Source organism: Anser brachyrhynchus (assembly GCF_964034855.1).
Source record: "Anser brachyrhynchus genome assembly, chromosome: 1".
NCBI lineage: Eukaryota > Metazoa > Chordata > Aves > Anseriformes > Anatidae > Anser > Anser brachyrhynchus.
Genome location: NC_137694.1, coordinates 92,108,166 through 92,120,730, shown reverse-complemented (window position 1 = coordinate 92,120,730; position 12,565 = coordinate 92,108,166). Strand labels below are relative to the sequence as shown.

At 44.6% G+C, this 12,565-nt stretch overlaps 1 protein-coding gene across 2 annotated transcripts in view; it reads left to right on the top strand.

The window, feature by feature from the left end:
* Nucleotides 1–645: 645 nt before the first annotated feature.
* NECTIN3 (nectin cell adhesion molecule 3) overlaps nucleotides 646–12,565 on the top strand; it is a 66,409-nt gene continuing 54,489 nt past the window's right edge. Inside the window, exon 1 of one of the 2 annotated variants that reach the window (XM_080579543.1) lies at nucleotides 646–1,030. In XM_080579543.1, the coding sequence (XP_080435669.1) occupies nucleotides 868–1,030 (163 nt within the window). In that variant the 5' untranslated portion in view covers nucleotides 646–867. The remainder of the gene's footprint in view (nucleotides 1,031–12,565) is intronic. The other variant, XM_080579544.1, reaches the window with a different exon arrangement.

The window sequence follows — 12,565 nt, the reverse complement described above, 5'->3', positions numbered from 1 at the left end:
TGTGGAGAACGTGGGCTGATCGGGGAACCCCTAACCCGCGGGTATCCCAGCACGGTATCACAACCATGATACCAACATACCAATATACATGGTATATTCATGGTGGTATATGGTATATTGGTGGTATATTCATGGTATGTTCATGGCACATGGTACAATGGTGTTATACACATGGTATATACATGGTATATTGGTGGTATGTGGTATATTCGTGGTATATTCATGGTATATCCATGCTATATTGAGTATTTTTCAGTCACTCTTCTAAGCACAGAACACCCGAGATGGATACGCGTTCCCTGCGGCCCGCGGAGCCCCAGCCCCTGCTCTGGGCCCCTCAGGGGGTCCCGGCCTCCCCTGGGGCGGGAGGGGTCGGGGAGGGGGGGGGCGCGGCGCCCCCGGCCCGGGCCGGGCGGGCGGGGCTGGGGAGAGTGGGCGGGGCGGCGCGTACCAACAGCCCCACACTGGGGGGGGGGGGGCGAGGATGCCGCGGCGCCCCCCCCTCCCGCTCCCCCTCAGCTTCACTCTCCGCGTTGCCACGGGGAACCCCCCGTTGGGTTTGGATTTACCCGGAGCGGGGACGGGGGGCGAGACGATTTGCCCGAGGGGGGGGGAGGCGCGGGGAGGGAGGGGTACGGCGGGGGCGGGGACTGAGGGGCGCGGCGCACGCCTCCCTCCCTCTCCCCCCCCCCCCCCCCAGCGGGTGGTGCGGCCCGCTCGGCGGAGGGCGGGGAGTCGGGCGCGGCGCCTCCCTGCTCGCTGCTAAACGCGGCCGGAGCCGGGAGCGGGGCGGTGGCGGCGGGACGGAGCCGGAGCCGGGCAGCGAGCCGGGCACGGAGCGTAGTGCCTGGGAGCCGAGCCCGGAGCATGGCCGGGGCCGCGGCCGCCGCTGCTGCTCCCGCAGCCCGCGGGGAACTTTTCCCCGCGGCCGGTGCCTCCTGGCGGCGGCGGTGGCGGCGCTTGGGCTCCGCGGCGCCCGGCGGGCCGGGGCTGGGGCTGCTGGGGCTGCTGGTGTCCCGCCTGTGCTGCGGTAAGGCCGGGGGGAGCGGCGGGGAAACTTCGCGGGAAGGGGGGAGAGGAGAGAGGGGGCGCGGCGCTCGCAGCCGTTGGGCTGCGGTGCGGACCGTTAGCGCCGTTAGTACCGTTAGTGGGGGGGGCGGCCGCGGGCCGGGGAAGTTGGGCTGGGGCTGCGGGAATGTCCCGGGCCTGCCCGGGGCTTCCCTCGCCTCCTTCCGCCCCTTCTGGGGGCGTGCTGGCAGCCCCCGTCCCGCCGCCGCGTGCCGGGTGTGAGGGAGCGCCGAGCCCTTCCTGCTCCTCGCGGGGCCGCGGCTCGGGGGCTCCGGGGGTGGGCAGGCTGCGGGGGGCGGCGGTAGGGGAGCGGGGAAGCGCTCCCGCACGGAGCGAGCCGCTCGCTGCGAGGCTGCGCTCCCGCATGTGATAGTCTCCCCCCTCTGGCAACGATGCGGCTCTCAGGAAGATGGTTACTGCCCGCTGGAGCCGCGCGACGTGCGCCTGCCGAAACGGAGCCGCCTCGGGACGGCCGGCGTGCCCCCTGCCCCTGCGGGGGGGCGGCTGCGCTGGTGGCGTTCCGATGGCTTTTAACGGTTTGTCAGCCGCTAAGCTGAGCCGCTGGTAACGTAACTGAAACAAGGTCGGTTGCCTTACTGCGCGTTCTCTGCGGCTCCTTGGCTGAGCGCTGCAGGAAGTGTTGAAGACCTAGTTTCGTCCCCTCGTAAATTCATCCGGCAGTTAGTTTCCACGCATAAGGCTTTGGAGCTCTTAGGCAATAACAAACACTTATTAGGCAGGGTTTGGCTGTATTTGTTATGAATCCTTCACTATTAAGGAGGTGCTACAGTTGAAAACAAGGTCTGAAGACTTAGTTTACATAGGGTTGGCAGACTTACTGTGGTAGCACGCTTCTCACTCAGGATCAAACAAAGGGTTCAGATTGCTTCTCTTTTGAGGTGAATAAGTTGTAGTTCAAGACTTGACATAGCCTTGCTAAGCTATTTTTACATCTAAATATAAAGATAATAGTAACAACGAAGTTCAGAGCATCCGTGTGCTGTGTCATGTGGTGGCTTTCTATTTCGGTCTTGATGAGTGTAAATCAGTTGTCAGTCTTCCCAGATTGCTTTTGGCGTATGTGAACTTGACCGATAACACTTGAGAACATCTGCCAGAAGTTTTGAAGTGTGATCTAAGCACAAAATGGGGAAATCTTAAAGTACAAATGACTCCTGGACTGTGAGGTCAGGAGCAGGGGAAAAGAGTTCTTGGTCAGTATCTTAGTGCTCAGTTAACTCTCTTCCTGCTTTCCTGCTCCTGAAATTTCCCACAGTTGTTTTCCTTATCTCTGGAACTGTCAAAGATAAGTGGGGGGGGGGAACACATGTATATATACAACGGCTGTAGCTTTTAATAATGCTAGTGTCATCTCACATAAATAAGTTCTGAGCGTGATTAGATGTTGACAGTACCCAAGACTGCTGATTACTTTTCATCACCGTTTTTCCTGCTGGCTGGTCAGTGCTGATAATGCTAGCAAAAGGAAGAATTGAAAACAGCGCCACCAGAAAACCCTAGCAGAAAACCTTCAATATAAAATCAAACCTTTACTCAATCATTTTTGACTGACAGCTAGAAATGATGATTTATTTGATCTGTAATTCCTCAGAGAAATATTACCCCAAAAAAGCTGAAGTGGGAAGGAAGAGAAAACATGTGAAATCTGAAGTAACAGCAACCCCTGGATTTTTTTGAATCAAGACAGAGCTACGTTAATAAATACTGCTTTTTTCAGTAAAACGGGGCTATCAAGTTCAGATTATGTGTACAATTAATTCTACCAGTTACTTCTCCATCAAACACCATTCGATGCAATGAAGTATGTACTAAGCTTATACAATCAAAATTAGCGTAGTTTTGAAGTAAGGGAAACATATGACATGCGTAGCAAGCATTACCCTAACTCTTGATCCATGAAATAGTGTATGTATTGTCAAGTAATTTTCAGCTATGCTGAGTAGGTGGACTTGTCAGCTACGGAATAATGAATTGGTCATAATTTCAGTACACAATTAGTTTTCATAATGATGTTGTTTTTGGAGTGTAAGCATGAATTAAAGAGAAACCAGGCAGAATTTTAAGGTGACTAGAAAGGAACAATGTACACTGTGTTTTTCAGTGACTTTGTTGAGGGGAACTCATATTTTGCAATTTGAGTTGTTGGTTATGCTTAGCTTCTTTATAAAACAAGGAAAAAAAGAAGCATTTGTGGGACATACCCTTCTAAATTCAGAGGGGTAGAAACAGTCTACTAAAACAACCTGCAGTACAGAACACCACAGTGTAGTGGAGCTGGAAGGACAGCTACATGGGTTGGGTTATAAAGGTGTGAAAACTATACAAATACAGGTATGCAGTGTACCATATACAGAAGTGATACTGTGAATAAAGCTAAGGAAATTCCTGTGTAACTATTGATCAGAACAGTCTAGTTGACTGGGAATTTTATTATGACTTTCGGGCTAAGTCATGACAAAAATATGAGGTCAAACAAACAAGATTACTACGTGGGGGAAGAGGAAGTACAGCCGGGCGCTGAAAAGACAATACAAGCCTTTTGTGTACAGGGAGAAAAAAGGACAGTGATAATGGCTTAGGAATTCCTGTCTGAATATGCGTTTTCAGAAGATGGTAGGGAGAGAAATGCACTTAGAAAAGGCTTTAGGAGACCCAATAAGATGATAGTAAGAGGAGGAGTAGAAGGGATTTCGGTACTTGAGGAGAGTGAAATACTGGTACGTTATGTGGCTGGTACAGCAGTGTGTGCAGCATCTGTGTGGGGAAACAGAGCAACTGCACTGGAAGACGTAACAGTAACCTCTGACAGATGAAGAGTTAAACATGGATTGTTTGTTAATCAGCAAAAAATGAAACCAGAGGCTTGTCCAGCTCATACTTCAATTTAACTCAAAATAATAAATAGTCTACAGTTTTGGAACAGTTCTTCGTTCTGTTTCGTTGCGGTAGGTCTGTTGTGTTTAAGATCACTGTTAAACTGTGGTGCTCATGTAAAATAAATACAGGCTAACTACAATGTTAGCATCTACATTTAATAAAATATATTGTATAGGCTTGTTCTTGACTGCTATTTAAATATTAGACAAGACTTTTTTTAACATGCAATGTAACATGTAAATAAAAATAGTGGCTGAGTTGTTCTAGCTGATGGAAGTGGTTATAAAACTTTCATGGAGAGGGTGAAAGCAGGTGGTAGGTTTTATATTCATCAGTGTTAATTGGCATCCTTAGGTTTCATTCATACTAAACTTCATGATTGCTGTAACATTTTGGCTTCTGTTGTGCAAGAACACCTGTATACGTATGGAAATGAAATATAATGTTACCTTGAGGTGCTGAGATCTGAATACTTCAGGTATTATAAAAAATTGTGATGACTTGTTAGCCACTTACGCTATGTAAAGATGGAGCTGTTTCTTGATCTAAACAATGTGTTCCTCTCTTTATTGCTGTCTTAAATAACATAGCCTTATGTCATGGAATGTGAATGTTTTATCTTGAGCAAAAGAGGACTCAGGCAGGATTTATTTCTTGTAAGACTGCAGTGCCATGTGTCTCTTTCAGATATATGATCAGTGTAGATTTTTCTTTTTCCACCCCCTTTATGTAGTATGGCTCCCAGGATGATACTGGAAAGCAGGAGTGTTCTACAGCAGGAGAAGCAAAAGTGTGCTGTCTCTGCAGAGCATCTAAATCAGCTGATTACCTCTTAGATGCTGGTAGTCGAAGCTTTCAAGGTATGCAACATCACGGATGTAAATGCATCTGCTGGGAAAAGGAGCCGGGGATACGCTGTATCAGCCAGCCATGTGTGGGACTGGTGAGGAACATTTCTAGGGCCTGTTGAAAAGCTCAGTTAGGAGCCCTACAATCTCAAGTTTAAGTCTCAGTGCTTTGAAACAAAGTCAGTAGTGAATGAAAGGAGGGCAGTATACCTGCTGTACAAACTGGTGCGGATTAATCTCGCTGATTGCCAACAGCCTGCTGTCCCATTTTAGACTGTGTTGTTGCTGTGGAAGTAGCCCTCACCTCTGTCTTGGGACTGAGGGCAACCTTGGGTTTCTCCTGTGTGCAGACCTGGTTTGGACCACAATCCATGGCTACTGACCGACTAGGCAAGTTGGCAGTGAAGTGAGGGAGCTCATGTCAGTTGCATTGCGTGCAGGTGTTGTAGTCCTGGTACATTACTCCTCAAAGATGAGCTGTGTGGTAACCCATCGCTTTATCTTAACTCTGTATTTGTTATGTGACATCTTGTTTACAGCTTTGAATGGCCATATTGTGTGGAATCAGGGCTGCTTGTATGCTTTCTTCTGATGACCGTTAAACTTGGTAGCATACAGATACTAATTCAGAAGGTCTTGTGAGGAGTTTTGTTAGGAACTTTTCAAAGGATACTCACTGGCCAGATTTTCCTAAATACACTTGAAAAATAGCTGTAGATGCAATTACTTAACTACTGTTACTTATTTCATTATGTCATGTGTTTTGTTTTTCTTGCTTGAGGGGGAAGAGGGGTTGTTTTATTTTTAGGATTAGCTTATCTAAACATGTATTTTTTTTTTCAAGGTGCTAATTTGGAGGACAATGGCGTTCAGTGCTTCAGAGACCATAACCATTGGAAGTGAAATAATATATATTTTTATTGAGAGAATGATGAATTATTGGATTAGGCATGGAATGCATCGATCAAACTTTAACAATCCATTTACTGCTTAACAGTCATGCTCTTGACTCCTTCTTAGAAAGCAGAAAAGTTGTGTAGGAAAGAGTACCAGGAAGTCTGGGAAGAAATCCCAGAAATAGTTAAAAAGGAGAAGGTGGGAAAAGCTGAACATAAGTAAAATGGAAGGGAATAGTTAAAGTATTTAAAAAGCAAAATAAGCAGTAAAAGATAACGGGGAAAGTGATTGTTTCCAGTCTACAAATGAAGGAGAGATGAAAAAGCTCTTGGTTAAGAGCTCGTCTTGCTCCCGTGGATGTGTGTGGGGGGCAATACAAGTGTGAAAGAGCTGGTTAAAATGTGGTATAGATAAGTGCAAGTAAGACTCCAGAGGGGACTCATGGCCAGTATTTACCTTGACTTTGGGAAAGCAAGGCCAGGGGTTGCTATATGACTTAATACTCAGTCTTGTGTTAAAGAGCTTCAAGGCATGGCACAATAAATTCCAAGTCATAGTTTAAAAACAAAACTTTCTTGTGCTATCAAACAGATGAGTACTTCAAGTTGTTGATCTCCATCTAATTCCTTTCAGCTAATTAACTTTTAGACTTGGGACTACTTCAAATGTCAACTGATAAATAAGTCTCTGTCAATGAATTACTAGCAGAACAAAAATATCGGAAAGAATAAAGTACTTCTGAAGAGCCGAAACCTGGGTTTCTGTCTTCTGTCCTTCTACCTGTGTCTTCCTGAGTGTGGGAAACTGATCTGATCAAGTTGTACATCTGCAAGATAGCAAAAAGGTCACTATGAGTTCAGGTGACTTCAGGTATGAGTTCAGGTAATAAGCTTCCAGACTCACCTCTTCAATCACTTCTGTGTTCTTCTGTTCAATATTCTTGTGTTTTTTTCTTGAGTTTTCTCATTTACAGTATGGAAGTAAAAGCAATTTTAATATTGCAATACATAAAATTAAATAGCATGACTTCACCTTGGCCACATGAAACCCAGTCAAGTCTAGTTTGTCTAGAGCTGCGTGGAGTATTAGAATTACTTGCAGCAGTAGATGGTTCTTGCTGTTTATTGTTGTTCTTCCTATATCAGATTATCTTTTAAGATACAGGAGATCATCATTTCCCTCTTTTCAATGAGTCTGTTACTGAAAATGACAGTTTTTAAGCTTGTCCTCAGTATCTTCCTGTGGTTAGTTTGAACTGACAGGGTATTTTCCTTAAGTGACTGTTCTAAATGCTTAGCATGTTAGCAGTATCACTGTAATGTAGTAGCAAGTGCAGAATTTAAAGTTATCCCAGTTGCAATCTCTGACCAAGAAAGGTAAATAAAGGCTAGTCAAATAGGTTTCCATGTTGGATGTGCATAAAGATGAGTGGAGGCAATGAGCTGAACTAGCTTGATGAACTTCTTGCTTTCTGACCTGTTGTCTTCCTTACTCTTGAGTCAGAGGATTACAAACTAGAGTTTGGCTTAATTTCTTAATCTAGTTCTATGTGGGCTGTCTTTGTCTACTTCTGTTGCTGCTTTAATTGTAATACAATGTTGCATGTGATTAAGCTGGAAAATAATTATTGCTGAGACAAGCATGCTTCTGAACATCCTATTGGATGAATGGCTGCTGGAGGTAGAACTGGGAAAAACCGAGGTTATTTTTCAAAGTAACTGGCTTTGCTTGATTTCTCTTCAGTGTACTTGATTTGGTGGAACAGTACTTGCCTTAATCAAGTATAAGGTAAATAGCATCAAAAGCAAGAAACTTCTTCATGCTAACAGATGAACTGACTTTTGACTTACGTTAATCTGTTTCTTTTTTTTCAGTTACTTAAATGAGACTTCCTCATATGACCCTTTGATTTCTCCTACTTTCCTATTGGCCTTTGCAACAATAACAATATGATTTATCAGCTCTGCTAAAAATGATTACTAGAGGTCAGTGAAGCCAGGAAAGACCTGGGAAGCTTAATTCTGTGTCTGAATGTGCTTCTCATGGTTGATGTTTGTACTATAAAAACCGACCAAACAGCCCTTCTCCAGTGGTGCCACTTCTGTGCTTTAAACACTTCAGTGCACTTGTGACTTCCTAAGGTAGATTTTCTTAAAACAGGAGCAATATTGTTATGACTTCATTAAGGTGCTGTAGCATTTATCTCTATAGCTAAAGAAAACAAACATGGGAATTGGATAGCTGTAAACATACCATTAATCACTTCCTACAAGATTGGAGCACATACTGTTGCAATGTGTTGTTGATAGCTGAGGTAGCATAAAACAGCCTGCTTCTGGTAGCTAGGAAGTGCTATATACCAAATTGTTCAGGATATCCTGTACAGGAAGGAGCATACTAAGTTTAGGTGGCATTCTGCATAGCTGCATTTTGGCATTTGATGGTATTGGAGATAGCTCAAGCTTCTGGACATGGCTTATGTGTCTAAGACAACTTCAGTTCAATGGCTGTAAAACAGGCTTTTGACTATAGTGAAGTGTCTTGATTATTGAAGTTGACATGTCAGTGGTTTCGCATAAACATCTAATAGTGTACATTACCTCCTGACAAATGTGAGTGTACTCAGGTGTAGAAGAAATTTTATGTAAGTTTCATATAAGATCATATAAGAATACTACTGAGAGTATTCTCTTTTAAAGAGGTGAAAACTGTGGGACTCTATGGAAATATTAACAAAAGTTCTCTTGGTTGATAAATTTTGAGAGCTAGTCTGGTGCTGTGTTTCCTGAGACTCGGGAGGCACAGTTCAGGTGTGTTAAACTGATGTGGCTGCAAATATGTAAGTAATGTAGAGTGAGAAAAGTGAGTTGTGTTGTCTCCACAACTTGAGGCTGATCTGAAAAGAGATCCTGAATTGATTTCTGTGAATTCATAGGATGTGGCTATGGGCAAAGGAACAACAGTGTTACTTAGTATGACAGTAGTAAGGCTTCAACAATCTTTCAACAAGATTCCTGAAAATGTCCTTGTGGCCAAACTGATGAGATATGGTTTAAGTAAGTGGACTAAAGTGAGTGGGGGGGAAAAAGAAAGCTTTGTGCACAGCTGGCCTCAGGAGGTTTGGATCAGCTGTCCAAAGTCCAGCTGGAGGCTTGTTACTGGTAGGTTTCCGCAGGGATCTGTACTGGGACGGTCTGTATTCACACCAATCATTCATGCAAATCAGTAATGAACTGCCATTAAGCTTGTGGATGGTATTGTATTGGGAGGGGTAGTGGATATTCGGGAGGCTAGGGCTAATTGAGTCAGAGGTCTGCAGGCTTAAACATCATGAAATTCAACAAAGGCAAATGTCAGATCTTCCTTGGGCAGAATGACCCCATGCAGCAGCAGGGATGTGGTGTGAACTGGAGAAAACAAAAACTTTTACAGGAGAGAAGCTAAGGGTCCTTGTGGGTCAGCAGCGCACCTTTGTGGGGTAAAAGGTGAAGGCATGGCCACACAGTTCTGGGGAATCCAGGTTCCTGGCTACAGTGACTTAAAGGGTGAGAGAAAACGAAGACTGGATCTCCTTAGAGGTTCCCAGAGAAAGGGGAAGAGGAACAGACACAAGCTACATCAAGGGAAATTCCAGTAACATGTTAAGAATGCTTCTTCCTACAAGGCAAATGGAGCACTGAAACATGTTGTAGAGTTCCTGTCCTTGAAGATATTCAGAACTAGATGATGGTAGGACCCTGAGCAACATGATCTGACTCCAGAGTTGGTCCTGCTTTAGGTTGGGGATTGGATTGGATACCCTACGGAAGTTCCTTCCAGTCAAAATGAGCCTCATCTTTTGTGCATGGGTAGGCAAGAGCTAGCATAGCTAGTAGTTGCTAGCTGTGGAAGAAATGTAGAACTACTTGGATGTTTCAAGCTTAAACAGAAGTGAAGGTTGTCCTATAAAGTGGTTTGTCTTGTAGATTAAGAATGATTAAAAGCTTGCTTGAAAATTGGTTCTTGTTGTTAACCCCTACAATAAGTAATAACTTAAGAAGAATTTCTGTTAGTTCAGTATGTAGCCAGTGAGACCAGTCTTACAGCACACAGCTGAGAGTAGTGCTGGTAGTGTGACAAATATGGAAAGTGGATTTTGGCAGTAAAAATAGCAGCTATTATAAAGCTTTCTTGTGCATGGCTATCAGTAACAGACTTACTGTCCTGATGCAGACCCTTGACAAAAAAGGGTTAACTTGCTGAAATGATTTGCAATGCTGCCCTCCACTGCAGTGTCAGCAATGCAGGGAGCAGCACACATCCCTGTAACTCTGTAATGTAACTTAAAATTCATGAGATCTTGCAATGGACAGCCGAGATTTAGTCATCGTATTTCATGATTTGCTGCTGACAAAATGTGGTCACTCTGTATTGCGTGGTATGGCTGCAGTTGTTAATTATTGACAGATAGCATTCCAATTGTACAAGTAAATGGAAATGCGAAGCTAGTGCTTAGCCACCTTCCTGGACTTGTGACTTTGTTGCTATCCATAGTGCAGATTACAACATAACTGAGGTTTACAGCAGGAGAAGTCCCTGAAATAGGTGTTACATGCCTAATGTCTGAGAAAGGACAAGACCCTGTGTAGAAAGGGAAGGACTGGAGGAGTAGCCTCCTGCTTGAGGGAATCGGAGCTTTCCTGGGGATTGCGAGTTTCATCCCTTCATTTAGAAAAACATTGCACACTAGTGTTCCTCAGAAGTTTTTTAGCAGTTCTGTAATCTGTGTGGGAGGTATACTTGTGGGGACAGGGAATGCTGAATGCTTAAAGCTGTTGCTGTATGCTTACAAGGACACAGTTTCTTCCTTAAAATCAGTTTAACAGAAAAAAAAAAAGCTTGGGTGCTTATCTTAAACTCAGATTTCTTGTCTGTAGAAACTTTTCTGCTAGTTTATGCTTAAGCTTTCTGTAAGGACTGTGCACTCCATCAACACCAAATGCTGCCAACGGTCTCTGGGTGTCCCATGTTACCATCTCCATTAGTACTGGCTAGGCCTGTCAGTGTAGTGGGACCTTGACTGACCTTCACAGAAACGTCAACTGAAAGGTGTTGTGACAGCTTTTCTCATGTTTAAGGAAGCTTATTAACTTGCTAGCTGGGGTTTGTCCTGATGGAGTTGTCACTGAAACTGTGGTCTTAGCAGTTCTAATCATCAGATGGAAGACATGAAAATTGCTTAGTGGTTTCATTGTGTGCTTGCACTTTGTTCTGTGCATCTTAATAGTCTCCTGTTGTGTGCAAAAGACCTAGTGTCATTGGAAAGAAAAAGGAGGTAATAGTTACCAGAGAGTTTACTCTGGGTCTTTGAGGCACCCCATCTGCTGACCTGATGTAAAGTCTTCAGAGGTTTCCCCTTTGGATCCAGGTTGTAGTGGGGAGAGAAACTTATCTTTAAGTGGCTACTCTTTGCAGATATCATTGTAGCCACCAAGGATGGTAACCCTAAGCATTTTTAAGAGTGACTAAAGAACTCTGAGGGCAAGGGTGAAGGATGCAAGTGCAGAGACCACAAACTAGTTGCCTTTCTGAATGAAGGAAAAAGACTTGGGTTGAATGCATCTAGCAGGTCAGCACCTGGCTGCATGGCTGGTGTTGTAGATCGGGCTTTGACTTCTCCGACCACTGTTTTCCATGAGGAACGAGGACTGCTGAGGCAGAGATTAGGTCTATCTGGGAGACTAAGGTGGAAGTTTCTTTTCCAATGGATTTGTTAATTTCTGAGCAGGGCTTCAAGTATGTTAGAATACTCCCACACTTCTCTGTAAGCCGAAGTGAAAACATGAGGAATGATGAACAAGTGTCTAAAGGGGACATGATGGGAGATGCTTTTTGACTCCTGTTGTCAAGGCAGCACAAATGGGAATCCAATCTGTACTGCCTATGTGCAAGTGCATCCAGCATGGCAAACAAACAGGCTGAATTGCACATCTGTGCTGAAAGAGTATTGTGGTGTCACACAAACCATCCAGGAGGTGCTTGGGATATACTCAAGTCAGTTTGTTGTTGGAGGTGAACATGGACTGACTACGCAAGATTCTGTACTTAGATATATGAAGAACTGGCTGTAACAGTCAATGGCAGCCCTGACTTCCGTGATTTTGAGATTTAAGCTTGAAATCCTGGTAAGACTAAACAGCCTTGATAGTCATAATCCTGGACTGTGGGAGAGATGACTTCACTTTATTCAGAAATGTGCTTGTCATGCTCTTGTGGGGAAACTGCTCTAGTGAGCAAATGATCTGAGGACAGCTGACTGTCTTCAAGGGGAAAAAAGCTGCAAACTACAAGAAATGGCTGCTGTGATGTGATGGAAATCCATGCTGATAGTCTGTCAGACCTGTTGGAAGAAAGGAGAACTCACGGCTGAGGCTCAGCAAAACAAGCCAAGTCCATGGAAGGTTGAAGCAGAAGGAACATGGAGGCAGTACCTGAGAGCACAGGTGCAGAACAAGGAGAGCTCAAGCTTGGTGTAGCTGGAATGACTAAAGGGTGCTAAAGGCTGACAGGAAGGGCTGCTATGACTATACTGGTAACAAAAGAAAAATTAAAGGGTATGTGTTCCTGCTGGTCGGTGGGGTTGGGGACTTAGTGAGGAAGGATATGGGGGGAAAAAGCAAGATGTACAATATGTCTTGTTTCAGTTTTCACTGGTGAGTCCTGCCCTCTGGTCTCCTAGTTCCTTGAGTCTACTAGTGGAGTTGTTGACATGTAGCATTACCCACTGTAGAGAAAGATAATATTCAAGAGTACTTAAGTCATTGCATGTATTTGAGACCATGGACCAAAAAGTCTGCTTCTGAGTGTGCTGAGTG